Genomic DNA, 27,979 nt, shown 5'->3' with positions numbered 1-27,979 from the left:
TTTGTATCAAGCCCAAGCTGAGATGACCGCGACGAGTCGACATTATTATTTATTATGATTTTCTCAGAAGCGCCCCTAACAGCCATGCAACTCTTGGGGTGGCAGTAGCTCAGTCTGTAAGAGTTAGGCTGAGAACCGGAGAGTCGCAGGTTGAAATCCAGCTCGGACCAGAGTTGCGGAGTGTGGTAGCTTCCAGTTCCTGGGCATTGTCTTCATGTGTAAAATTGGTGGAGTGGCCCAGTAACCAGTGCTTATCTAGGTACTGGTTTTATCTGATTCAATCAATATGTTTTGTCGTCTCGAGATTGCTTAGTCTAGTACCATTTTTGTACACACCCACTGTCTTAATTTCTGATCAAAGATGACTAATATCCATTGAGAGAATTCATTACACTTTCTAAATGAATGGTGAAGTTTTCATGTGTCCTTCTTATTAATAATTAATGTAAAGTAAATCCAATGCCCTCTTGCTTGTTTATACTAGAATGTTTTCTTAAATTTCATAATTGAATGAGAGTTGAATGCACAGCTCAGAGCAACAAAATACATTCAGTTAATAATGTATTACAAGTAAGGTGTTACAGTCGTCAAGCACACAAGATATTTGTTATGAAGTCTATTTTACAAGTTCAAAGTGCTTCTTTTTGCTTATAAGGTACTCTGTGCACCCATACTGCCTCTGTTGTTGGTCCATGGCCCCAGGCTATCAGGCAGCTCACCTGGGGCTATCACAGGTGATGGGGGAAAGTCCATCCAGGAGGGAGAACAACACCCTAATCAGGAAACAATATATGCACCTCAAAGCCATGAAGTCAAACGTCATCCCATTGCCATATTGGAATTTTGTTTTGATCGATAATGTGCCTATGGGATGAGATTTCTGCTTGAATCTGACATGAGAGTGGAGAGCGCTATTTGACGAACACAGCTTACTCCTCTATTGCTGATCCTGTAAGATCATTTTTTTAAAAGGTCACATGGTAGAAAGCCTCCTAAACAAAACAAAAACAGGCAAACTATTGGCGATGTACCTTGGCTGTCAAGGTCCCTTTTTGTGTTTTGAGGAGTGCAGCTACAATTTGCAGCTACAATTTGCAGCTCTCTAACATATCAGTGTTAGATGTGAGCTCTTAGTGTCATCATCTGAGAATCAAAGAGGAAGGGCTTTTCTCTAGATCTTTTCACCAACACGCTGAGACAGATAATACTTAGGCAATTAGGGTAAGCGTGTATGAGACCATATTCTTAAAGCTTAAATTTGTCTAGTTAATGATCAGTTCTGCCCTTGTTAAAGGTATAAAATACCTGATTTCCATCTGTCTTGACTACAGAGAATGTATGGCCTTGTCAAGGATACAGCCCTCCCTCTCTGTCTGCTCCTCATATTCCCTCCATCTCTTTCCACCAGGGAGGCCTGAAATGTTTGAAGCTTTACCTTTTTTCTTTTGCCCCCCCCTCCGTCTCTCTCTCTCTGTGTGCCGAGGTCCCTGGATGTGGAGATTTTAATTACTCTCTCCTGGCTTTGTGCATAACCAACGAAAGATTGAAGGGCACTTCCCTCTGAAAGGCACTGTTAGAATATGGGTTTTTCTAATGCCATCGCTTTGGGAGAGGAATACTAATATACAAATTGTGACTTTTTATGCTTTTGTGTGCATCTGCAGAGTGTGTATGGGTGGGTGTGCTCCCCTACTCTAAAATCTATTTGTGTGTATTTGCCAGTGCGGCCCCTAGACAGACTGTCTGGTGTTGTTTTGCATGTGAATCAGGGCAGGGGAGGAATGGCATTATTAGATTGGGTGTGTAGCCTGGCGGGGGTGGGCTGGATGAAGACTGTGAGAGCAGGTAGGTTCATTGCATTGATTAGATTTCTTTAGGACCAGTTTGGGGGTGCAACACCTCAAGGTGCCCCCAACAACTGTGTTTAGACAGCAAAGTGAATACAGGGTGGCATGAAAATCAATAGAGAACATCATAAACAATCATTATACTACACAAACTAGTTTGGGTACAAAGTGTGCTTTCTGTGCATTCAACCTAAACATACAACGTCCTTCAAAGCAACAAAAAGTGCATGCAACTTTTAGACTACATTTCTGAATGTTTGGGCACAGACTAAATTGTAAGTAGGCAAACTATAAAATGAATACATTTCTGCACACTTTGAATGGAATAGCATAATTAATATGATTACATTTAAAAATGTAGACGTGTTGATGGAACAAGATTAGTTCAGCATTATTTCATGTGTGTGCGCAGTGTTAATTAGTGTCTGTTGATTGATTTAATTTTAATTTAGCACATGGAGGTCATAGGATGCTCATCATGTTTCTTACTTTATTATGGACACCTACCCTAATTGTTTTCATGAATATGTCATCATTTTCCCCTCCCTTGCTCCCTCCTCTCCCCTTCTCCCTTTCACTGTTAAGTTGCAAACTGCAAAGGTGTTTTGTGTGCCTTCTAAAAATTGTTATTTATTTCCTGGGGCTGAATAGGGTTGAATTGCACGTATGACCATGGCTTACAAGGCTTATTAATATACACGGCACAACGTGACAGGGGGCATAGTAGGAATTTTTTCTTCTGTCAGCACTGCGTAGGTAGCACTTGCACAGGGCACCCTAATATGTGTGAATTCATTTCCCCCAACGCAGGAGGAAAACTTCAAAGGCAGGGACAAGAACTTGGCCGAGTGGATTTGAAAGGGATGAGTCTCTAATCTGGTTAAACTTTGCTTGCTCTGTATATTTTCTTGCTGCCTCTTCGCCCATACTTTCTTTAACACCCCTCCCACCTTGTTTTTTTTCTTCTTCCGGCAGTGAATCTAACTTGTGAGCTGCTTTGCTTCAAAAAGTGAAAGAAATGATGACTTAATGTTTTAGCGAGAACAGCAGCATAAACCAATCTCGGGACTTGCGTTCGCTTGTTTGGGGATTATATTTCTTTAAGCCTGTCATCTTCCTGCTCGCTAGCGTATAACCCCCCCCCCCCTTACTGCCCTTGTACACCATCGCTGTTATAAATGGGAGGATGCAGTCCATATTTCGCAGCATCTTTGCACATTACATTTGCTTTGCGGTCTGTGTCAAGTCTTGCCTTAGCAAGCCTTCGGAGCACTCTTCAATTACATCAACCCCATGTGACAGCACCTGAAATATGCATATGTTTCTGAGGTGCTGCAGGGTGCCATTTGAAGGTTATTTGGAATGCTAGTGAAGGCAGGCCAGAGTGCTCGAAACCTATTCTCTGAATATTTGATGGTCTTAATGAGCAGGAAAAATACAGGACTAAGCACTTTGTTGGTTTGCTCGACTCTCGGCGTGTGAGAAATAATGGACATGAGGACAGGATTAAATATTGAAAACTCCGTGATAACTCTGCAGTAAATGATGATACTGGAGTGGATTTTCACTCCTGTCCCATCCCACTCCCACAAATATACTCCAGTCCCAGCCTCAATCCCATGACAGAGTAATATAATAATTCCTGTTCTCTCCCAATCCCTGAAGAATGACTCTCATCCCGTGATTAAAAAAATCAGAACATATTGTTTATTCAAATTAGAACTGCATATTTATATATAAAAATGGTCATATGATTCCCGTCCCGCCCACAACTGTTGAATTATATTGCTGTCCTGTCCCAGTCCAATGATGACTGGTGAAACTGACTCCCATCCTGCGGGAATACCACAGGAATCCCATTACCCTACAGGATACCCCCCCAAGAAATGTCAGCTGTTAGAAATGTCTAAGAAGAGGAAACTTTTCTCCATTGTGACGTTGCCTAAGGTCACGATGTTCACTAAGTTCCAAGTTAAGGTCGCATTCTTTTAGGGAAATGAAAAGACCCTTGTCACTACAGAGAAAAGTACCAATAGATGATCAAAAATCTTACTCTTTGATTGATTAAAGTATCCATGACAGATAAATGGCGACTGTCGATGGGGGAGAATGGATGGATGGACAGATGGATAGATAAATGGGTGGTGTGTGGATGAAGGATAGTGGCTCATGGCTATTACTCAACAAGTTTGAGTTCTTGGAGTTTGGAGTCTGATGGAATAAGTGGCTTTCAAAGTTGCCAGTGCTACTGTACCTATAATAACTTTGCGCCCCTTGTGCCCTTGCAATAAAATGATGATAAATGATAGGGAGGGGAGATGAAACCTGGGCTGTTTGTGTGTGAGAGTGTATGTGTGTGTTTTCTAGCAGAGACAGTATGTGAAAGTTACCTCAGGCATCACATAACAGGGCTCCAGACAGTGCCAGTATTTTTTACACTCGCACATGTGCAACCTGCAAATTTGACAACAAATTTTTTAAATTTCCTGTTGAAAAATGAGGAGGAGGCTGCACTGGGAGATTTCCCGGTGGCCTTAGGGCAGTTTTGGCCTGCCGTTAATTGTCAACTTGACTGTCTGCAGCGATAATACTGTATAACAAGATTTTTTTTTTATGATATAGCAAGCAGTAGAATCCACGCATCCACCGTGTCCGCGTCTCTCTCTCTCTATTTCTCTGCCAAATATATGTTGCCGACCGGTAAGACGTCGGTGTTAAGAACTTACATGCAGCTGGCCACATCTTTTAGCGTTTGTGTGTGTCTAAAGCCTGGTCAGACGGGGAGTGACGCTCCACTGGCCTACTCTCTCTGTGCTCCCCATGTGAACAGACAGGCAGACGTCGCTCTAAGCATAGCACAGCTTTCTAATAGTAGTAAACATGGCAACAGCTTCAATGCACTGCTGACTCCCTGCCAGTACAACTGTATTTACTTTATAGGCTAGAAAACATTAAAAATAAATCTAGTAGAAATGATTGAATCATTTGAACGTAAATTCTGGAGGCCTATATCTCTTTCTCTTTTTTAAAAGTGTAGGTTAATTGTTTTTTGTGTCTAGCCTTGTACATTTGTATCTGCTATTATTGGTGTAGGCTATTCCTTGGGAATTTTTGAGGGTGCCCCCTTAGCCACGTTGAAAACTTTGTTCAGAGAGGCTACTTTAATGGTCAGTCCTAAATGTATTTTGTAATGTGGATAGTTTTCTTCCCAGATTAACATAGTGACTAAATCTATACCTAGTGCAGTACCTGTTACATTAACAAATAGACAACATTATTGGTCAGGTGGTTTGCGTGAACAGGGTGACCTGGGATGGAGTCAAATTCCTGGACTGAATTATTCTGCCAGTCCACACCTGGCTGAGGGAGTTTAAATGGCTTCGATTCGAGCAAAAAAACAATACCATGAACTGTATCTACTGCACAAGATGTGGTCCACAACATGCAGAGAAAAAAACAAGTTTGCTGAGGCAACTTGCACCGCACAATTTATCTTAACACCTTAATGAAGCACAAGAGCAGCTTAAAACATAAACTATGCTGAGAAACGTCCAGTATGTGCATTTGTAAAGCACCATTCAATTAAACTGTTACTGTCAACTAAAATAAAACAGCACATTCTAGTTTCTGTATTAACTACCAAAGCATTTATCAGTAATACAGTTAAAATGGGGAAAATTGCGTTGCAGGTCGATTTAAGGTGTGCTCCCCTGAATTCTCTGCCTGTGCCCCTAAAATGTTAAGTTAAGGGCCACAGTGCTCCTAGTGAAAAAAGTTAGTCTGGAGCTCTGCATAACTTAACACAGCTTATTCATTATATCAATTAATATACTGAAGGAGACATGGGGAGTAAACTCAGCTCAATAAATCTTATCCATCTATTCTTTAATTTATAATCACTGCTTATTAGTAACACACTGAGTTTTAGCTTTTGGTTTGGGAGGGAAAAGAAAAAATGTGACCGACAAACGAATAAATATTAATCTTGCCTCCAAGGGGTGACTTTTTGTGCCGCAATAAATATTCATAGCAGGACGTAGCCTGGTGCGACTTTGGATGTTTTCTTTAATTGGAGGTGTGGATTGAGCGGAACAGGTTTCCCGCGGGTTGACTCATGTCAGCCGTCCCTTTCACTCGGCTGTGAAAAAGCTGTTGCGGCAGATATGGATTAGCGTCAGAGCATCGCAGGGCAGGTATTACATGTCTCTGGTGGCACTGCCAGCGCTGCCCCCTGACTACTAATAATCTCTGTTGTCTTGTGTCTTCGGGCGCCGCTTGGCGAATGCTTTGGACGACTGTTTTGTACTGGTGCCAATCCTAATGCTTGGTCTTCTTGGCAGATCAGAGGTAGGAGAGGAGAGAAAAGAGATGGAGAAAGGTTGTCAAAATACCTCCTCATCCCCTCCCCAGTTGCTTCCTCTCCATTTCTTCTTCTACTCCACCCTTGCTGCCAAAAGCTGGAAAGAGATCAAAGGAGGCCAACATGAAAGGCATCCCTGAGATTCTGTTTTTCGGTTCCCTGTCTGCCTACTCTCTCCGTTACAGATATGGAAATGCTGAATCCCAAATACAGCCCATACCTAGGCTGCAGAGAATGCCTGGCCTCATCCTACTTTCTTTCTCTTTTCCTTTTGCTTCCTCTCCTCTCCTCCACCTCATCTCACCCCTTCATCATCTCTCTCTCCATCCTCTGTTCGTGCCGCTCTCCAGCAGCCCTCAGGCTTCCAGGTAGATAGTGGTTGATTGGCAGCTGCTGTGACTGTCAGTGGAACCGGCTGAGAGTGGATGAGTGTCAGCCTTGCTCCAGGGGCTTAAGGCAGCAGCAGCGTTGTAGCATCCTGCTGGAGTGAGAGAGAGGCCCATGAAATAAGACTCAGTCAGTTCTTCTCTTTTCCTCGCTTCTCTCAACTGAAGCAGGTAGGAGCTAAATAGGTTTTTCAAATCGCTCCAGAGTTTATCCTGAGACTGGAAACTGTAACATTTCTTCAACCCACATCCTGTCATGTGCTTTCCTTCTCTTATGCCTCTTTGTCGAGCTTTTGGTTTTGATATAATTGTGTTTTATTGCAGGTTGTAGCATCTTTTTCAGGGGCTCTTTAAAAATCTCTTTCACTGCCTCCCTCCTCTATGAATCTTCAGCCTCAGCTGTTACGCCACTTGACAATTAGCCATGCTGTTCCCGCTTGTGCATTGCTAAAAAACTTTTTCCTCCTTTTGAAAAACTTCTGAATACAAGTCTACTTCTGTTGCACAGCAGCCACGGGGGGAAAGTGTGAGAATAAAAAAAAAGAAATTGTAATGTGAAATCGTCTCAATTCTAAAGTGGCTGTGACCAATTCCCAGACGGAGAGAAAGCGTCTGTGTGATGGCTTTTGCTGCGTTGCAGCTTGAGCTCTGTCCCATCAACAGCAAGAATTGCGTCAGTTTTCCCTCTGGCCCAGAGTACCCCCTTCTCCACAGCGCAGACAAAACTCAGAGTGAGGCGAGGGAAGGAGGAGGCTTTATGGGGCACCTCTCAAAATCGTGCTGCCCATACCTCCTCCAAAGACACTCTGCAGATGTGTATTGATGTTAAGTGTGTGAGTGAAACAGGGAACTTTATGTCATTTCCAGCTCTTTGTTCTATCCCTGTTTGTGGTGTTTTGGTCAGAGCACAAAAAACTGGCTACAAGCAATACTGGCACAGATGGAAATTATAAATTTGTCGCGTCATAACTGGGCCTGGTAGATAAGCACACATGTTTGGAATCCAGAAACTAAGAAACTTTTTTATTTTGTTGTTAAATTGTTACTTTGGTTATATCACTTTGGTTGGTAATTGTACTAAAATGAAATTATGGCATCACCTAAAGGCATGCCTGCTGCCCATATCTTTCTGTTCAAAATAGTTTCGGAAACTTTTGATTTAAACTGTACCATACCATTTGGTCAAGACCTTTCATTGGGACTTGAAAAAACATTCATTAATCCTTAGGTGAACAGATCAAGAACAAACAGAGCAAAGAAGTAAAAATGCAAAAAAGCAAAAAAAAAGCGTGTTGACTGTCTAGAAATGAGAAATCAGTTTTCTGAACAGTGGGAACTTTTCATGTCTCTTTGGGTTTAGGGAACAAACAAGCACTTTCAAGAGCCCATAAATATTGAATACAGGATAAATGCAGGCCTGTTTGATTATGAAATGGAGGGTGTGTGGATGAGTTTAGCAGTACATGTCAGATACCCACAGAGTGCTCTGGAGTGTCTGGTAAAAGGATGCAAGGCATGGCAAAGTGGACCTAATTAGAGGGATTTGGAATGTATTTAAAAATGAATCGTGCTTCGTTGCAACACCAACAACAGCATTCACCACTTCTCTAAATGGGCAGCTGGCATGCAGAGGGCTTGTCACATTACAAAATACTCCCAGCAACATATGAATGGGAGGCCTGATTACTTTGTCACTAATGATTCATTGGCTCGCACAAGCACTCGGGCAGTGTAAATGCCTCTTGGGACAACCCTTCACTCTAGTCTGTGTTCACACCCATCTCGGCATCTTGACATTGCTGTTCCTTTCATTGTTTTCACTACAAAGATTTTCACAACATGTCATAACATCATTTCATCCTTCAAACAACATTTTCCATTTCCTGAAACAAGTTTCAACATCTTGTAAAGAGACCAGATATCAAAGTATAAGATATAAAAGTCAGGCATATTACAAGGAAACACCACTTGCAAAATGTATCAGTGTGTTTAGTCATTTGGCCCATTAACTATTGGCCCTTAAACATGAAGCAAAGTATGTTTTCATGCCTTAACACATGTGAATTTCCACATTTACCAGTAAGCAAATCTTCAGAAAATTACCTTCTCAAACTGTCTTGTTTCTAATATTAAGGCCTTATTTTTGCAGCACCAGATTTCTCTCCTGTTTGATTGCCTCTCACTGAGAAAATTTGTGATGAACCCCTACAACCTGAGGAATGTAATTTCAAGATCGCAATGGAATGTGATTAGAGTGAAATGGGTGAAACCTTCAGTGATAGAGTACGTCTCAGAGATGGCATAGCGATGAAAGGAAACATCTTAAGGGAAAAAATGCAGTCTGCTTTAATTGTGCAAAGCCAGCGTGAGAGATGGTGCTGTGAATTACGGCAACAGTAAACCACATAGGCATGCTCACAGAAAGAAATAAATTCAGACGCAGATACACAAACACATACACACTTAAGCATCGTCCTCTGCATATGAATTAAATCAAAAAGAAGAGCAGGGGCTTCTAAACTTGTTTATATGCAGATTTCCCTGTGTTGGGGTGATGAAAAACAGCAAGTACATGGAAAAAGACTTGCGCTATTTTTACCTTCAGATAAATACGATGTGGGACACATGAAAGCTGTTTGCTCTCAACGGCGACTAATACTTTCTTTGTTGGTTGCTCTTTCCACATCCATGGCCTTCCATTACATAGATTTGCAGGTAGCACAAAGATATGAAAAGGAATTAATCTCAAGTCTGTAATATACATACTATTGTCCTGTATAGCATGGTGTGTATCAGGCTGCTGCTGTATGATTGCTCTGTCTGGATGGAATAAGAGGTTAATCTTTGTGTGAGAGGGTTAGAAACAGGTTTTGAAAACCACTTGGCTCTGATACTTTCACTTCACCACTATAGGTTGTATGCTTTAATTGCTCTCTCTCTCTCTCTCTCTCTCTCTCTCTCTCTCTCTCTCTCTCTCTCTCTCTCTCTATCTCAGTCCAGGAGCCTAAGAATAAGCCTTGACTCGTATATGGTCAATCAGCATTGGCTGATCTAAGTTTTACCAGTGAAAAAGGAAATAGAGTCTAGTTCTCTTACACCATAATCCAGGCTACTGTCCCTCTCTTGTTAAGTGGGTGAACTGGCTGTAATGATGAGCAGTGTGTTAGACTCTGATAATTACGGGATGCTGTGGGGAGTTCTCCCTATCCTGTGTGCGAAATGTGGCAACGTATCACCTTTGTGGAAACTTTGCAGCTGCTCGCTGTGGGAGCCAAACCTGGCAACGCAGAACACCCCCACACTACATGATTGCAGATGTTGCAAGATGTAACTGTAGAGAAGGAGAGAGAGAGTTGCAACATGACTTACAATATGTTTGAGTGATTTGTGCTGAGGCAGATTACCATGTGAAATTACAAAAAAGACACACTCTTGTATAGATTACACATGCCTAGACTCACACAACAGTTAGACATACAAACCCATATTTCCTGCTTATGTAGATACTGGTAACATCTCTGTCTCTCTTAATTCCCCCAAACACACACTAATACACAATGTTTTCCCCTTGCTCTCCAGCTGGTAGCAGTATATGAAGAGCAAGATCCTCACAATGGAGGCGACGGTACCAGTGCCAGCTCCACAGGTACCCAGAGTCCTGAACCCTTCGCTAGCGATTTGAGTTCAGCATCAGCCTTCCAGCCCTACCAGGTCAACAGTGAGATCGAGGTCACTCCATCTGCTCTGCGATCCAGTGAGTCCAGTGAAAATATTATCAGGAAATTAGACCTTAAAACAAATTATCATTGTTGAATTAACAAATGTGAATGCTACATAGAACAAAATTAGCCATTACATACTCATTCCAATAATGTAGCTTTTAATATCAAGGTATCAAAGCAGTTTATTTATTATTATACAACCCAAGGTTGAATAATGAACAGGAAGTTTGTGGTCCCTTCATGCCACTCACACAGAACAACAGATAAATAAATGTATATTAAAATATGGCAACATGTAAAATAAATTAAATCAAATTTAACAATATATACAGATATTTATATATATATATATATATACTAACATGTATACACCTAGAAGATTCTGCAGTGGATTTTTTGAATTTGCATATGGGGTGAAAGTAAACAGCAGCAACAAGATGACAATATGGTATGATTGACTGCATTACAGCACCAAGCATCATCGGTGTAAAACACTGACTCCGCCTCTCAGACATCTTGCAACATGGTGATGATGAGCAGGTGTCTGTAAAGATGCTGGCACAACAGTCTCTGATTTCCATTGCTTGAGTCCAATTTCGTCCAGACCATTTAGGAGCAGCCTAAACTGGGCCAGCATTTCCTCTCCTCAAGGCGATCACCGCACCCAGTTGATCGGGCTGGGTGGATCGTTTAAGGTCTGCTGGTCTTTAATCCAAAACCTAGCTTCCTTTTCCAATGACTGTATTTCTGTAATAGGTAATTTGTGTTTCAGCAATAGCTGAAAAAAATTATGAAAAACAAAAGTGTAGCAAAGTTTGAAGAAGAAAAAAACAAAAACTTATTTACAACTTACTTCAATAGGATATCAGGGAGTTTGATGTGAATGTTCTACCTTGTAGCAAAAGGCAGTTGACATGGTTGATAAGCACCTGAAAGTCTGTGCTGGGCTTTTCAAAAACAGGATAAAGTAATCTATGCCACCAGCAGGAATTCAAAATGCAAACCTTTAAAAGGTCGGTGACATGAAAGCTGACATATATAAGCTCAAAGTTTGGAAACCCCAGCATAACAAAAGGAACTGTTTCTTCATGTGAAGACCAGAGAAGCTAAATCACAGCAAAACATTTGACTAAGCTTGGGTAAAGTTATATTATTGTTTTGAATCTCTCAGGCTGTCAGAATGCCGTATAAAGGACAGAATGTTTACAGCCAAATAATCTATGCAAGTCATGGGACTTTAGTTTATGAGCTTCGGTTCGACTGTGGTTCAGGTTGTAGAGCGGATTGCCCGTTAATCGGAAGGTCGGCGGTACAATCGCCGGCTCTTCCAGGCTGCATGTTGAAGTGTCCTTGGGCAAGATACTGAACCCCGAATTGCCCCTGGTGTCTGTTCCACCAGTGTATGAATGTATGTGAATGTTAGTTTCTGTTTGAGCAATTAGACTCAGTGTGTGAATGGTTATATAGTGTAAAAGTGGTTGAAAAGACTAGAAAGGCGCTGTACAAATACGGAGCATTTAAATCTGTAACTGGACAGAGGGAACCTCACTGAAACAAAACTAAAATGGAGTAAGTCAACTTTTTCCACTCAGGCCAGTGTCTGTTTTACTGGACATGCTTCAGGTGAGTCGAGTGGTTGTCAAGACAGTGCCGTGTGTCCAGGGAATAGCAGTGTATACTGATTTAGACAGACAGGTAGAAACTGAGACAACGGAAGGAATTGAGACACAGTTGGATACTCAGTCATGCATGGGCAAGAGCACACATGCCAGATGCAAGGTGGACATGCAGCACACCCACACACGGCACACACAACCAGACAATTGCACACACAAGTCAGTGACTCAGATGTTGCTCATGTCCACATATTCACGTCCCATGAAGTGGAACCGGTGAGCTGAATCAGAGCTGTCTTAAACTTCAAAGGACATTCAATCCAGAACTCACATCCGGGCATGGACTCACACATGCACATGAATACACGGAATAGACTTGATTCCCTGGCCCTGACAGAAGAGCGCATCCCAGCTTCCCTCGACCTGCCTGTTAGACTGTGGAGATTTATGGCAATTGTTCCAGAGAAGTGTGTAATGGCAATCTGGAAGTAAACCAGTAGCACAGACTGAGAGGCAGGTTTGTTTGAAGCTATCTGACCTTCAAACAAGCCTACATTTGAAGCATCACCTTGGGTTCTGAGAGATATGTTGGAGTCTTTCATCATTCGCACACACAAAGATGCTGCAGTACTGAGTAGCTTCTAAAACTGTTCATATGTGATGATCCTTCCATTGAACAAACTAGATTTAACACTGTGTTGGAAGCCTGTGCCCTGTCAAAGTGTCCTTGAATATGGCAATGAATCCCTGGCTCAATCCCAATTCGGCCCCTGCCCCCACCTCTGTGTGCGTGTTTGCATGGAGGGTTTGCCTTATTAAGGTTTGTCCAAAGCCAGTTTGTGTGCAGTGGAAGTGGACAATAAAATCCTCAAACAGGAGGTCTATCCCTAAGGGGATGGGCCGGTGCCGGATACTGCAGGAAACATCATCTCTGTTGGATTTCTTCTTGGTAAATAGCATTTTGGTCATAATCATCAACATAGCTACACCCTGCGTAAACACTGCATGCTAATGGTGAGTTTAAGATCACAGAATGAGTGGCAGGCAAATAAAATGAACCGTCACTTTGTCTATTGATTCATTTATTTGATTTGTCTCATATCAATATGCATGCATCAATCAGCTAGAGGAGACCGGACCATCTATTTTATTGTAGGGCTGTGCGATATGACTAAAAATTAAAATCCCAATATAGGTAATTTCATATCCCAATAACAATATATACCCTATATAGAACATCTTTTGTAAATTCAATGAAATACTAAGAACTCGTGATTTTTCTCTGCATCATAAAGGTGGTGTAAGCTATTCTGGAGAAATCTAACACCGGGACAAATACCACGATATAGAGTTAACAACAACACAGCAAGGAACGTAACTTACGTTAGCTAGGTTGTGGGTTAGCAAACTGATGCCACTTGCTGCTGCAAAGTAAACATGAGGGGACGAGATGGTCGCAGAGCAGCACAGTAGCTCCAGTAAAGTGGTGAATTAGCGACACAACGAGTAGCTACATAATATATAGTAACTTAACAGCTGAACAAGCATGGTGTCTTTTAGTTTTCATGGTAATAGAGGTGTGTTCACGGTGGAATGTGGTGAGTGCACGTAGAGCTACAACGATTAATGACGGATCAAAACTATTTTGATAATTGATTAATTGTTTCAGTAATTTTTAGTCCAAAAATGTCAAACATTTGCTGGTTCCAGCTTCTTAAATCTAAGAATTTGCTGCTTTTCTTTGTCATTTATGATAGTAAATGAAGAGTCAAAAGAAGCAATTTGAAGACGTCACTTTGGGCTCTAGGAGACTGTGATGAGCGTTATTTATCATTTTTGACATTTTAGAGACTAAATGATTAATCTATTAATCTTAAATATTATACAGATTAATCAATAATGAAAATGAGTTAGTAAATACTCTCCTTCGGTCCTCCACAGTTTTGAATGTGATTTCATACGACAGTAGGGCTAGTGAGTAGGGATCATTTTAGGAAATTGCTCCAATCTGCTGTTGTGTAGCTAAACCTCTGATCTCCCTGGATTCTAGCAAATACAAATATGAATAAAGTAATCAATGAGTTAATAAAGTAATGAACAACAAGCATGTCATATCACACGTGTTGTCATTCTGATTCCACAATGAAGAGCCTAGTAAAGCTCTGTCACAAACACACACTTCTAAACCAAGCCTGTCTCCTGCATGCCCTCTAAATTGTACATTTTGCATTCAAGATATATAATGACAAGACTGGAAGAAGAAAGGAAAACAGAGGACTGATTGCTTCCTACACACTACTTCTTTCATGGTGATGAGTATATCTGTAGCCTTTTTTCAGATATAATGACAGTGAAGATGATAGGTGGGAAAGAGAGGCAGGGGGCTGGACCTATGACTGATCAGGCAGTCAGAATGGTAAGGGCGATGATGTTTTCTTTTGTGGTAGTTTACATAAGTGTAGTGTTACCAACAAGATAAAAATGAGATTGCCTTGTTTACAGGATATGTTTGGTCCTTGGAGACTATACATAATGCACAGTGACTCTTCCCCACTGACAAATTCCAATTTCCACTCCAAAAGTACCTTAAAAGTTGTATATGTGTGTAGTAAATAAGAATTTTAATAGATGGACAGACAGACTGACTGGCAACAAATATATGCGGTCAGGCAGATGAACAAGACAGACAGGCAATGGTCCCCTCAGAGATGCAGATGAGCAAATTACTGGCAGCAATATTGCATATCAGACATTAAAGTGTTGCAGCGGTGCCCTTGGCAGCTGTGCTCTGAGACAGAGAATAATGGCTGTTTAAAATCATCATCTTTTAAAGCCATATTGATTGTTTTTTCTCCTCCTACAACTCCCAAAGCCCCAAACTATCCCTCTCGCTGCCTTTTTGTACTCCACCCCTCCCTTGCCTCCTCGTTGGGAGCCCATTTTAGATTTCCATGCTAACATGTGCCGTGCAGGTCAAACTGCTAATAATTGGATTGGAGATGAGATGTAAATTACAATAATGAATGTAATTTTCCCGTAATTATACGGAAGCTGGAGCTGCCTCTGCCTCTACTCACCACTAAATTCTAATCTTTTAGAAGTAAGAGAAAATGTCTCAAACTCTAAATTAACACTGCATCTTAATGGTGCTTGCAGCTTTGAAATGAAATGTTTTGTTCTTTGGTGCTCAAAGAGTTTTACAGAGGTCATTTTATTTGACCCATAGTTGATATATGATATATTTCTTACAGTCAGGTTGACATTTGTGAAAGTTTCCCTATGTTTAAATACTTTGTTGACAGTCTCTTAAATGTGGACATGGGGTCCTGAGGTAGAGAGATGGTGCAACAAGTCCTTGTTGGATTAATACCTATTTAAGGCTGAAATGAATGGAAGTAAAATATTAGAGAGCATCTGTGCCAAGTGACTAAGTCCACTAGTAATCTGATAATGGCTTTTCCTCCCTGCTTCTTCCACATGTGAACAAACATAGTGGAATAGAGTAGACTGCATGGTGTTTAAGTGGTAATTAACACTCAGTCATGAGTGTACAAATCACTGTAACGTACACAGTGGTGAGGTCACAAGGGTATGATCAGTGTTCAGAGCTTCAGTGAGTAGACAGTGCTTAAGGATTGGGTTATGAACAAGTTCTGAAATCAAAAGTTTTAAATTATTCTGAAAGGCCACACTGTCAGTTATCAGAATCAGAATCAGAAGGAGCTTTATTGCCAAGTAGTGTTTTACACATAAAAGGAATTTGCTTTGGTGTTAAGATACTACACGCAGACACAGCTGACATAAATAGAAGTAGAAATATATAAATATACAAGTTATATAAGAATAACAGAAGAATAGAGAAAAATAATACAACTGACAACATAAAAAATAAAAATAATAATAAAAATAAAAATAAAAATTAACATAATTATTTGTTTAATTATGGGGATAACACCACACATCTCCCTGGATGGCATTCATAGAGTTGCACTCTCTCTATATAAAGTGAGGAATGAAAAAAGAGAGCTAGAGAGAGCAGTATAAACCCTTTATCGTGTCTACACAGATGACCACACACAGTGTGCAGTGTGTATGAATTTCAGATTGACATTTTCAAAAAGTTTACAGATATGGTTGGTGGTAGTTTTTATAGGCTTGATGGCAATTGCTCAGAATACAAAATCAGGAAATGGGAGAATGTCAAGTGCTATTGACAGAGGTTAAAACTACACTGACATTGATGTGGAGTGGCTTTAAAACACTAACAGGAGATCAGAGTGATTGCAGTGATAGTTCCTTGACTGACCCCCTGCCAATGTTCAAATCAAACAAAAATATCTATAAATGACTTATTATTTTGCCATTTACACTGTGACCACTTTTACAAACTTCAACTCAAGCCAAGACAAACTTGCTTTCTGGCTCTTCTTTCCCAATAGAAGTCCAATGTGGGGACAAATTGTCCATTCCTTCACTGACCCGGTCCTGTGGTCCTTGAATCTCCGCTCCCTTGGTCCTTGAAGCTCTGCTGTGACAAGGTTGCTGTGAGGCCATTAGAGAAATTGCCTGGTGGGGGGTGGTGGAGAGGGGTGCACCTTTTGTAGAGGAAGGCCTTCATCTAATCAATTTGGCTTAGTGGGCTGCCTCTGAGGAGGCTCCCTACTGCCATCCAAGGCCATGTAAAAGTCACTACAGAAGAGGGGATGCACAGTGACACACTGACAACACCCAACGTAAGTGTACATAGTGACTGATGTGTAGCTTAGTATTATTGTAAAATGCCTCACCAAACTTTTTAAAAACACAAAGTTGCTCAATTAGGACATTAGTTCATAGGCACCTGTTCTGAGATAATGTGAAGTATTCTTTTAGCATATCTTTTCTTTTTAAGATATCCATCTCAGATTTAAGGCTGAAAGAGTGGACTGCCCCCCACCATGGGCTCTCCCAGTGGGTTTGGGTGACTTCCAAAGGCAGTGATTGCCAATTATAGATAAACTACCAGGTTTAGGTTTGGAACCACATGCAGCTAGGTCTGATAGCAGGCACTGATACTTATCATTCTCATCTGCCCTCTCTCTCTAACTCTCCCTAGTGTAGAACTACCTCTTCAATCTCTCACTTCAGCAGTGAGCAGGTGATGCAGTACGATCTAGGGGCTTAGATAGAATCAGAGCGTTGATAACGGTGGCAGCGTGCATTTGCTGATTGGTGTTGTCTGATGGTTAACCCACATCACGTCGTCTTCTTCTGCCTTTCCCTTGCAGCAAAGTTCTCAGAATCTTGGTAAATGTCATAACTTTGTTATAACAACTTCAGCTTTAACTTACAGTACATGGGACGAAACCCGGAACTACATTGCCATATGCACTGTAAGACATTTCAAGTTAGTTTAACTTGGAAATCCAAGTTCACCTGCTGCCTTGAAAATGCAAGTTAACTCAACTTAAAGATTGTCTTTGTTTCAACTCACAAATTAAAGTTCATAGAGTTGATATAACTACAGTGTCCTAGTTGTCTAGACATTGTTTTTTAATGTTTATTGAACTTTTTATAACTTGTTTCAACTTCAAACTTTGAGTTAAAACAAATAATTATTTTACTTTATCAATGAAAGAAAACTTCCCTTAATTAGTCTAACCGACATACATTTCTACATTATTCTAACTCACAGTTTTAAGTTAAAACAACTTAACCACATTTATACAACTTTCCATTTTATATTAAGACGATTTAAATTTCAAATTTGTTGCAATTTGCACGTACAAGGTCGTTGTCAGATATCCCCTCCACCGGTGGCACTAGTCCTTTCTCTTTACCACAAAATTTTTTATATATTTTAGTTTGAATTGAAATACTTATTATTACTATTATTATGTCCAAGCTTCAACTTTGACATGGTTTGACAGTTTTTCTCAAACTCAAAAGACACAGCAACTTTTTTTTCTCTTGCTCCCATCCCTGCACACTCGGCTTTGTCAGAGCTATTTCAGTTAAAAAGAAGAAGTAAGTGGACATAACTAAATGGGGCTGTCAGTGGTGGGTACTGATCGATGACAAGTTTAGCTGTTTCTCAAAGGAATCAAGCTTTAAACCTCATGGACCCTGGCACCTATTTCCAGGAAAAACGCCTAAAATAACATACCCAAAATAAATCAGTAATATCTCCTCAACCATTAGGCCTAGATGCATAATTCTGGTCTCCTTTGAAAGGTCAGAAGCTAAGGAATATAAATCTATTGTACATTAACATATTTATTTTACCATTACAGACTACATGGAGATGAAATACAGAAAAAAATTATATTTTCATCCTCGCCTGGTGAAAAAAGTTATGTTTTAATGCAATAAGCCATCAAAACCATCGTAAGGTAGATTATAATGCACCCGAATATCTTCTAATACACCTGGATTACAACTGTAACTGTAAATTTGATGAAAAGAAACTGACAACAGTTATTACACAATTTTTCAGGCGGATTTCCATGTTTTGGCCATATTTACTGTTTATATGTTCACTTTTATTGGGAGTTATCTTCAAAACATTATTTCTCTCCATACAACCACATTCCAAATAACATAAAGCAGAACATTGAAATATTGATAAAAACAGTCAATATATATGACCAAAAGCAGAACTTTCTACAGGGCTGCAAGTGGGCTCTTTCTCTTCGTATTGAAGAGATGAATCGATTGATATCCTGGATATCTGTGTAGCTCCTATGGGTCGCCAGCAGAGGCCGATAAAGATCGCCTTCGCCAAAGCAAACTCTTCTTCTCTACTTCAGTCTGACGGCAGAAACGAAACTTACCGGTGAAGCCGACCTCACCAAGATGGCGGCCCGCCAGACGGTCTCTGTTGACACAAAGAACAGTGAACATCAATTTCGTCCCCTGTATTGGGTCAGTCCGTTACCAAGTTGCTTGTTTTCACCTTTGTGTAGTCTAATTGTCACAATGCAGTCGCACAATCCTTGCTAGACTTAAGCCTCGATTATACTCGGGATTGCACGCGGATACGGACAGCTGTGGACCCGACTACTTCTGTTTATACTACCTTCTGCTGTCAGCTGGCGGACACGTTCCACACATGCGTAGTAGATCAGTTGTTGCCCTGGTAGCGCTAGGACCTGTCCTCGCCAGGTCTGCGCGGTCACAAAAAATGGGAGGCACGCGTTCCCATCAAACACAAAACAGACTGTACATGGCCAGTGCTTGAAGTGGAAAAAAATAGGTGCCAGTACTAGCCATTCACCATAGAAGGTGTTACAGTACATAGCAACAAAATTAACTGTGAAGTACCTACACCCTCCCCTACCACATAACTCTGTAAAGCTGATTCTACAAAAACAATATGGCAGAGCAGAATGAATGTAAGGAACACCCTCCATTCCTCAATGAGTTTTGTCATAACAGGCAATAGATTTGCCAAGAAACCGGCCATGATGCTCAACTGGGGAGCTTAAATTTTCTCGTTTTTCCTTCTCTCTATTATATTTGGCTTCAGGCTTCATTATTTTTAGGATTCGGTTTCTCTTTCCTCCTCTGCAGTGCCATGGCACTATCCATTGTCATGACACACTTGTCATGACAGGTTCATCTCAGCAACCACTTAACAAGAAATGAAGATTTATTTAGCCCGGATTAAACAACAACAAAAAAGACATTTTCACTGAAGCATACCCCTGTGTTGTACTATACATGGCTATGTAAGCAAAGTACTGTTGTTCCAATAGACCTATCAGGATAAATTTACTATATTCTTGGCAAGGAATCACAATGCCAGTTTTTGCTAGTGTAGAAATTTAGACGAGAGGATGGATGTGTTGATGGCCCTTCATAGATCTACTCAACCCTTCTTCAACAACGATCCACAACCACTCCAACTGTGCATCACACCTCTCAAAGTAGCTTCAGAGTTGAGTACACACTCAGCAGTGACGGTGTTGGGATAGCAAGCTCATCATTAGCAAGCTGAAAGCACTTTTAAACCCACTGGTTCTCGTGAGACTATGAACTGCCTTCCTCTACCTGACTTAGTGGAGAGGCTATTAGCTATGTCAACCCTTAATCATTCTCACACTTGTAGAGGGGGAGAGAGGGAGTGTCCAGGGTGGGTCTTTAAACTGCTGAGGAGTGGGCGTTTAGTTCACAGTCACTGGGAATATTAGTCATAAAAACGCTCATACTGTCATAATATCATCTAGGGCTTCTTATAGCTAATTACTGCAACGGCCGACACTGTTAAATGGTGAAGACAGTGTTTTGGTAATGAAGTGTGAAGTGCTTGGAGTGGTAAAAGGCTCCACTCAGCACTGCTGGGAATGTGCTACCAGTAAAATTCCCATTATTACTTCTGCCAGGATCCCAATAAAGACATAGCTAGACAGCTAAATCATGTGGAGTTGTTTGTGTGTGTGTGTGTGTGTGTGTGTGTGTGTGTGTGTGAGAGTTTGTTGACGGCTTTATTATTTCCTGAGCTGGGCTGAGATCAGTTCTGCAGGTCACTTGTGTCACACTTAAAGCAACACAGGAGCAGTGAGGTCTTGATTGGGAAACAAAGTAATTTACACTTTCTGACATGCAGAAATAAACTCAAATGGTGGCTGGCCATAACCCCGTGACAGGGAGCATGGGAAGAGAGCCAGAGTTTGTTTGCGCTATGACTCTGGTGTCACCTCAATACCAAGACATTTAGCTGAATTATGTGTCTGCCTGTTTCTATCTGACATATGACATCTTCATTATGATTTCACAGAGAACTCTTAATGTTTGTTTATCCGCTATGTAAATGCTAACATATTTATGTAGTGTTGAGATCAATCCTGCTCAGAGGATGGAGGTTGAGTCATTAATGAACGATTTTTATCTGTTCACTGGTACCCCCACCGAAGCTGCTTTGTAAATTCACAGAAAGACAATCATTAAAATTAGAATGATTCTCTGGTCTTGTATTTCTCTCCCACTTTCACTTTCACTTGCTTTTTAGTCTCCTTCCATTTGAGCAAGGACAACAACCAATAATCTTGTTTGTAGTTTCAGTCAGCACTTTATTTATCAGAAGCAGGTTTGTTAAATGCAGGTAAACATACACTGTTCACTGCACATCAGTAGTATCCATTAATATGCGTGGTGAACTTGCAGTATTTCTTTAGATAAACAGAAATGTGGAACATTCAAACAGAACAAATTTAAGAAAAGAGGAAAAATTGTTTAGGCTGTTTATCTAAGAAGGCATCACTGGAACACACACACAGAATGATTATGCCTCAGTATAATTAGCATACTTAGTTGTGCTTGTCTGTTTATTCAAATTAAAAATATTCCAATGTATTGATTTAAATATGAATGTATGGCAACTCTAAAGCAAAAATAGGTTTAAACTCAAAATCCTTGTGTATATCTCTCTGTCTCTCTCATTAGTCAGTGAGAACATGTGTGGTTCATTTTCATTGTGAACATGTCATAAGAGGATCAAACTGGCCAAGGGCAATGCCTTCTGGTCTCAGCACATTAAGTCCACAAAGGGTTGGAGGTGTTTAGCATGTCTTTGTCTCAAGGCTCTTCGTCCCAGTGGACCTGCAAATAACCCCTTGACTCCTCCACCCACTTCATTAGTCCCTTTGAAAGAGGCCTCCACCCTCGCCCACTCCGGTCTGTTTCATTGTCTTCCACAGGGAGTTTGTGTGCTTCAAAGCACATGTGAGGGAAGCACTCAGAGGCATTTGCAGGCACACGCTGGCAGCCGCATTTGGTTGGAAACATGTATGTTTATAGACACCTAATGCAGGCAGACAGGTATTTATGCACACATGCCAATGCACACACGCAACCAACATGGGAGTATTGTTGTGTGCATGCATACAGACAGAGCAGGTTAATTCCTTTAATTATTAAAAGTGCATGTGCAAATGGGCACATAGACACACACCCACAAATACACAAATGTGGACATGCCGCAGAAATGGTCCATCCTAACAAAGTAATATAGTGTAGACTCCTATCCAGTTATAAAAAAAAATATCTCTACTAACTCTCGTGAAACAAATAATTTCAAGAAAATTATTGAAACAAGTTGATTTACACTGGTATTGCATCGAAATGATCCCACTGAGCGTGCTAGATAAAATAACAAAACAGGCAATTTTACTGGACACAGATGATTGCACAGTAACACACAATGCAGTAAAACCCGTGGAGTTAGGAACTAAGACAACGCAATAAATATTTGTGAAGTGTACGCAAAAAATGATGAAACAGATCCTGGCCTGCTTATGAGAGAGATAAATAGCCGCATCCTTTCGGCCACAGCTACAGTAGGTCTGCCATTCCCCTCTCCCTCCTCCTGTTTTTCATCAGATCCGCAAAGATACAATCCACCCAAAGAGCTGTGGAAATCCCAGAACACTCCCCTACCACATTCCCATCTTCCCACAGACATGTTCACTTTAGGAGTACTTACTTTGGCTCACAATCACAGCTTTGATCAAAGCAAAACATTTTCGCATACTCTGCTTGATTCACTGTGTTTTCTTATGGAGTGGTTTCTGCCAGCCATTTGAACATTAAGGCCAAATTAATTTGACAATCTGCAGTGGCTACTCCAACAGACTTCCTTTATGCTACCCGTGCAAATGTTTAGAAACCACATGTTGGTATATTGGACTGAAGTTTTGGCTCTGGAATGTTTGGATAAGAGGAAAAACTGCTCCCTATCTATTGGCAATGGATGTGAACTATAAATTATTAATATGTGTTGATATGCTCTCATTCACCAGGAAGCAGCAGAAACACATGGATGAAAAGAGAAAACATTACTAACTCCCCCACTGCAGAAAACTTGTGTGAGAAGTCTTTCTTCCATTTTCTTTGATCAGTTGCAGATTTTTGTTTTTGTCATGGCATCACATTCGTATTAACAGTAAAAACACTTTATTGATATCCACAGGGAAAGTCTCCTTTCATTTTCAACCCTCTACATGGATTTCTCAGCTACAGGAAAACACCCTGGAGTTGGTTTGGTTTTTACTGTCTTATTTTAGCAGAGCAGACGCAGGTTGACAAGAGCGGTTGGGTTTCCTGCCCACTTCCTAAAGCCTGCTGTTCCAAATTGTCTTTGTCATGGGGAATTTAGTCAAATAGCAGAGATCAAACCCACAACTACCTGATTCATAGTATCTTAATAGTGAGGCCTGGGAATGGTGTCAGGGGGTAGAACTCAGTGGTGGAGCATTTGACTGCAGATCAGGATGTCCCCAGCTTAAATCTGGTTGCCCCTCATTTAAAGGCATGGTAAAGACATGAACCACGCTTCAAATGGAGACTGGTTACCCTGTCAGCAAGTTCACACCTAGGTGAATAGTTCTTGATTCAGACACTAGTTGCATTATTTTACCTTCCCTTTCCTGTAACTTTATTAGAAGGCTTTGTCTGAAGAAAGTGTATCAGGAATTACGGATGAATGAGTTTACTTAACATTTAAATGTTTGTTGTAAATGTCTTACATTATAAAATGTGGGACTGAAGTAGTATACAGTATACTATTATGCAGTGAGCTAACAACTCTTTCATTTCTGTCTTATTTCCACTCTGTGTCCTAGCTACAACTACAACATTATTCAATTTTCATATGGTTCTGTCTAGGCACTGGCAGAACTTGATCAAGGTAAAACGCAGTCTTTCATTTATTTTAACCAAAGTGCTTTTGTTGCCTAAACCAGACCACACAAGTAAACCCTGTACACCTGTATCAAGCTCTTGCACCCACCACCCACCACTCACCGTGACAACCTCCCTGTGACTTTGGTGCAGTACGAATGTCATTCATTCGGAAAAAAAACCATTGCCTGTGAACATAATTCAGACAGCAATTATGTCTGACACGCCGATGTAATTGGGAAAACAATTTAGTAGTATATAAACATAATTTGCAGGAGACAACATTTCCTCTTTTGCCTCTGTTCATTTGTTTTCTTTCCTCACTCCCCTAAAGTAACTCCTGAGAGGAAAAAAAAAAAAAGATTTTTTCTGATTGTTTCCCCTACAGATAGATGGCCACAGTTTCTGACCAGTCAAACGAGTACTTATCATACTGTTCATTTAGATGCAAAGGGATAACTGCTTACAACAGATACACCTAAACTTTGGCTGTGACACTTTGAACTGAGACTAATCTGGGCCATAGTTAGCTTCCATCTCAGCATGACGGCACAATTTAGAGTGAGCTGTATACATTTCTCAATGTTTGCTAAATGGAAATATGTGCATGTCCAGACAACTGTGAATGAAGAAACTCTTTCTGTTGCATAGCTGAAAAATTACTTGCATATTTCATCATTCTGACTGTGGGGTCAAGTCGTGCCATTACCGTGAGCAATTCAAACTTTGAACCTCGGTCCATAACTGCAAGAAACTTAAGCCATGCTTGCGCTGAAAGACCATCACCCATATCCTATTTTGAGATGTGAAGCATTTTCTTTTTGGTGCCATGACACAATGCAGTTAATTCACTGTGAAATCCAACCTAGTCATGGAAAAAGCAGTGTACTGTAGTAAGGATTTGTTGATGTTGAAGTGCTACACAAAGCAACCTCTCAACTACCCCGTCACTCACATATAATTCTCATAAAACCACCACTTTCTCCCACTTTCCGAGCATTACTTTAGGAGTGTTATCAGTTAGACAGAGGAAAAGTTTTCCTGCACAGTATGCCACCTTGTTGCCCAATTACATGTGTTATTGCTTCCATGGGTGCTTTACATACCTACCTAAAAAAAAGTCCTCTTCCATCCCCTTCCTCAAATCTCTATGAAAACCTCATGTGCTTTCATAATACTGCGTGACTGATCAGAGTGATGCATATCCAAAACACAGAGTCTGCACATCACAACACCATCTGTTTCTTGGAATCCTGTATTTGCTTTTTCTAAAACAGTCCTAATAGAAGGTCTTCCCATAGTGCAGAGCAGAGTTTTGTTTCTTCTGTTTCTGCCTTTGTCGCTCTACTCTGCGTTATGGAAAGAACGCCTCTCCGAAATGCTTTGAGTCTTTGCATGTAAACTACATACATGCTGTTATGTGTGTGAATCTGATAAGAAATGGATTTGTGTGTGAGAGCTGTTTCCAGATTAGCATATGTACTCAGTGGCGGCTCCCAAGCAGGCAGCTTTTAACCAGAAACGTCTCCGTCCATTGAACAACACAGGCCTCACACCAGTGGCCATATCACTCCTCCCTCGGCACTCCTTTCATCTCACACACCAAATAACTTTCTGGTTTTCCCAATAAATCATCAAAGGGTTCAGAAAAAGTTGAGGAATCTGGTGGAAGTTTGCATTTGTCATCTTTGCTGAAAAGAACAGTTGGTGCGGATGTTTTTTTTTAGAGCAGAGGAAGAAGTTGTTTTCACGTCTGAAATGTTTGCGATATGGATTTTGTGTACGTGCTGTCTGGAAACTGCAGTGGAATGGGCTCCATGCTGTCTGACCTGCCAGAAACTGAAATTAATTTACTCACTCATCAGCCTCCAGATTCCGCTCACTCATCGGCTGTGACAATTCAATCTGTGACCATTTATGCCTGTTTAGAGATAGAAGAAGCAAATTCTTTGTTTGCCATGAAGTGATCTAGCAGCTTTTCTGCAAAGACATGGTTGCTGACTGTGGAGAATCTTGTGTAGTGGCTGATAATAGCTGGTCTCGGTAATGATCTTGTTGCATGTTACACATTCTGCGTGTCATGTATGGGATTTTGTCAGTTTGCTGCAAGTTCTAACCATTTGTACTTACAGTAAATGTCTGAACCGATTTCACACATCAAACCCTGTTTACATGTCTTAAACCGCTTATGTGAAAAAAGTTGCATAAATCCTTTTGTGTCTCCAGAGGGAGCTCCATTAAATCTGATAAATTGCCTCAAGTGATGTCACTTGAGGCCGTATCAGATGCGCGTGAGGACTAAAAGTTTTAAATTTAACAAATCTGGGGGTGTGGAACTTACCAGACCTCTGTAGCCCGCTCCTCATCTCTACTTTAAGCTCGAGGCTAGAGGCTACTTAAGCTGCTACTAGTATAACACACCTGCATCTCCGACCAAATTGACAGTGGTCGAGTTGCATTGTGGGTAATAAAGACTGGGTTTTGACAAGAAAAAGGAATACATGGGAAAAAAATCTAAATATCTCCAGTTCTGCTGCAGCAGTTTTGATCCTTTTCCTTTTTTTTATTTTATTTTTTTACAGTGCACTGTGAGACTGACTATGTTAAAGAAGTACAATGCTAACTCTGTGGAGTATTCTTTTAATGTGTGCTGTACACACACTCACACAGATCAGAAATCTTCTGTGTGAAACACACCTAAGCATATTACACCTCAAGGCCAAGACACACAGTTGTGTATTGCAGCTAGTTATGGACAACATGTTGTGCTTGTTGTGTTCAGTTTTCATGTATTCAGTGTTGCTCCCTTAAAATGTTCTGTTTTATATGGCTGCAAAAACCTCTTCAAAATACAATGGGACACTCAGGAGCACCCGTGAAAGCCATATCAATAAAACTGTTTAGGGTGGCTGAGTAGCTTTTTAAAGCAGAGTGAGGCAGGCTTCATTGCAGAATTTACAGACTGACAGCCCAGAAGTTGACTAAAGTAATATCTGACACTGGGAGTCTCCATGACTGGAATGACGTTTCAAGGTTGAGGCGAGGTTCGGGTTGAGAGAAGTCTTTATTCATCTCAGCAGTGGCAGGTTTTTCATATTTACTACGGAAGTCAAAATTTCTTTGGCCAACCAAACTGAATTTTAAAATGGATCAAGCCTTATAGCTTTGGCTGTGCCTCTGGCTTCACTCCTGGCTGGCTCATGACATGTTCAGATCGGTGTTTTTAATCATGAGCGACTTGGCCACATATCAGGCTGAGTGAGATTTATGGCCCCTTTTCTCAGAGAGCCTGTACCTCCAGACCAGCCGTAATGGAGAAACACACATAATGGTGTTTACATGTAGGTGCTGCTGCGAACCTGTTTCTGGCTGACTGAGAGTTGTTTGGTTTGCTGATTAGCAACTCCCTGGAGGCCTGGGTGTGGAGGGGAGTCTCCATGAGTCTGGTCTAAGTCGGGATAGAGTGGGCTATTGCAATGCTGCTGCTGAACCCATTTTTGATTATCATTTTTACTAGATAACTCTATTTTGGGGGCGTGGATAAAGCGTTAAACTAATAATAATTCATTGTTCTACATTTGCGATGGTAAATGGAAAAATAGGAAAAAACAATATGTGTACACAGCAGGAAATTTTATCGGAGTATACTTAAATTTAAACCAGTAGTTTGGCTGAATGTTTTCAAAACTTTTCTGGGCAAGTGAAATTTCTCTTGCCTGAGATCAGGATTTCCTGAACCCAAATGTTTATTAATTGTTCAACAGCCCAGAGAAATGAGAGAATGAGAGGAAGCATGTGCATGTAAAGGCACGTTTGCAGTGATTCATATGTACGGATATGCAAACACATAAACACATACACACGCATAAATGCTAGTTGTGTTGCTCTCTGGGGTCTCAGCGTGAGTAGCGCCTCGACCTAGATGAGTCAGGTTTGATTTGGGGAGTGAACTCCACTCCCTCCCCTCCTCTCCAAGATCTTCGTCTGGGGAAACAGTCTGAGAGCAGCACCTACACACACACACACAAACAACACACACACACACACACACACACACACACACTTGTGTTATTGTTGTTCAAGTGTCTAGGTGTCTGCTGCTGGAGGCCTCATCTCCGAGGACTTGAGGAAGGCTGACATCCTCTCCTCTTTCTTTCTAGTAAATACTCTGTATTGTCTTTCTGTCAGGAGAAAGGAATCCGTCTCTCTATTATTATATCTATATATATATTATCTCTCTATTTCTTGTTCAAAATGAAAAACAGGATGGTTGACTCAGCAGCCCTGTGGGTTTACAGCTCTCCTGCTGCAGTGTTCGACTCACGGACTGTTAGGGGACTTCATATCCAACACCAAAACTAATATGACTGACATATTAAGTTTGTATATT

At 40.9% G+C, this 27,979-nt stretch overlaps 1 protein-coding gene across 5 annotated transcripts in view; it reads left to right on the top strand.

The window, feature by feature from the left end:
• LOC119906686 (partitioning defective 3 homolog) overlaps window positions 1–27,979 on the top strand; it is a 349,822-nt gene that overhangs the window by 101,565 nt on the left and 220,278 nt on the right. For all 5 annotated transcript variants that reach the window (XM_038724012.1, XM_038724004.1, XM_038723995.1 and 2 more), the window contains exon 3: window positions 10,173–10,347. In XM_038724012.1, the coding sequence (XP_038579940.1) occupies window positions 10,173–10,347 (175 nt within the window). The remainder of the gene's footprint in view (window positions 1–10,172; window positions 10,348–27,979) is intronic.

Source organism: Micropterus salmoides, unplaced genomic scaffold (assembly GCF_014851395.1).
Source record: "Micropterus salmoides isolate LMB-PRFRI ecotype aquatic unplaced genomic scaffold, ASM1485139v1 Ms_hic_scaffold_1, whole genome shotgun sequence".
NCBI classification, from domain to species: domain Eukaryota; kingdom Metazoa; phylum Chordata; class Actinopteri; order Centrarchiformes; family Centrarchidae; genus Micropterus; species Micropterus salmoides.
Note: the sequence above shows the minus strand (reverse complement) of the source record. Positions and strands in the feature narration are given on the sequence as shown.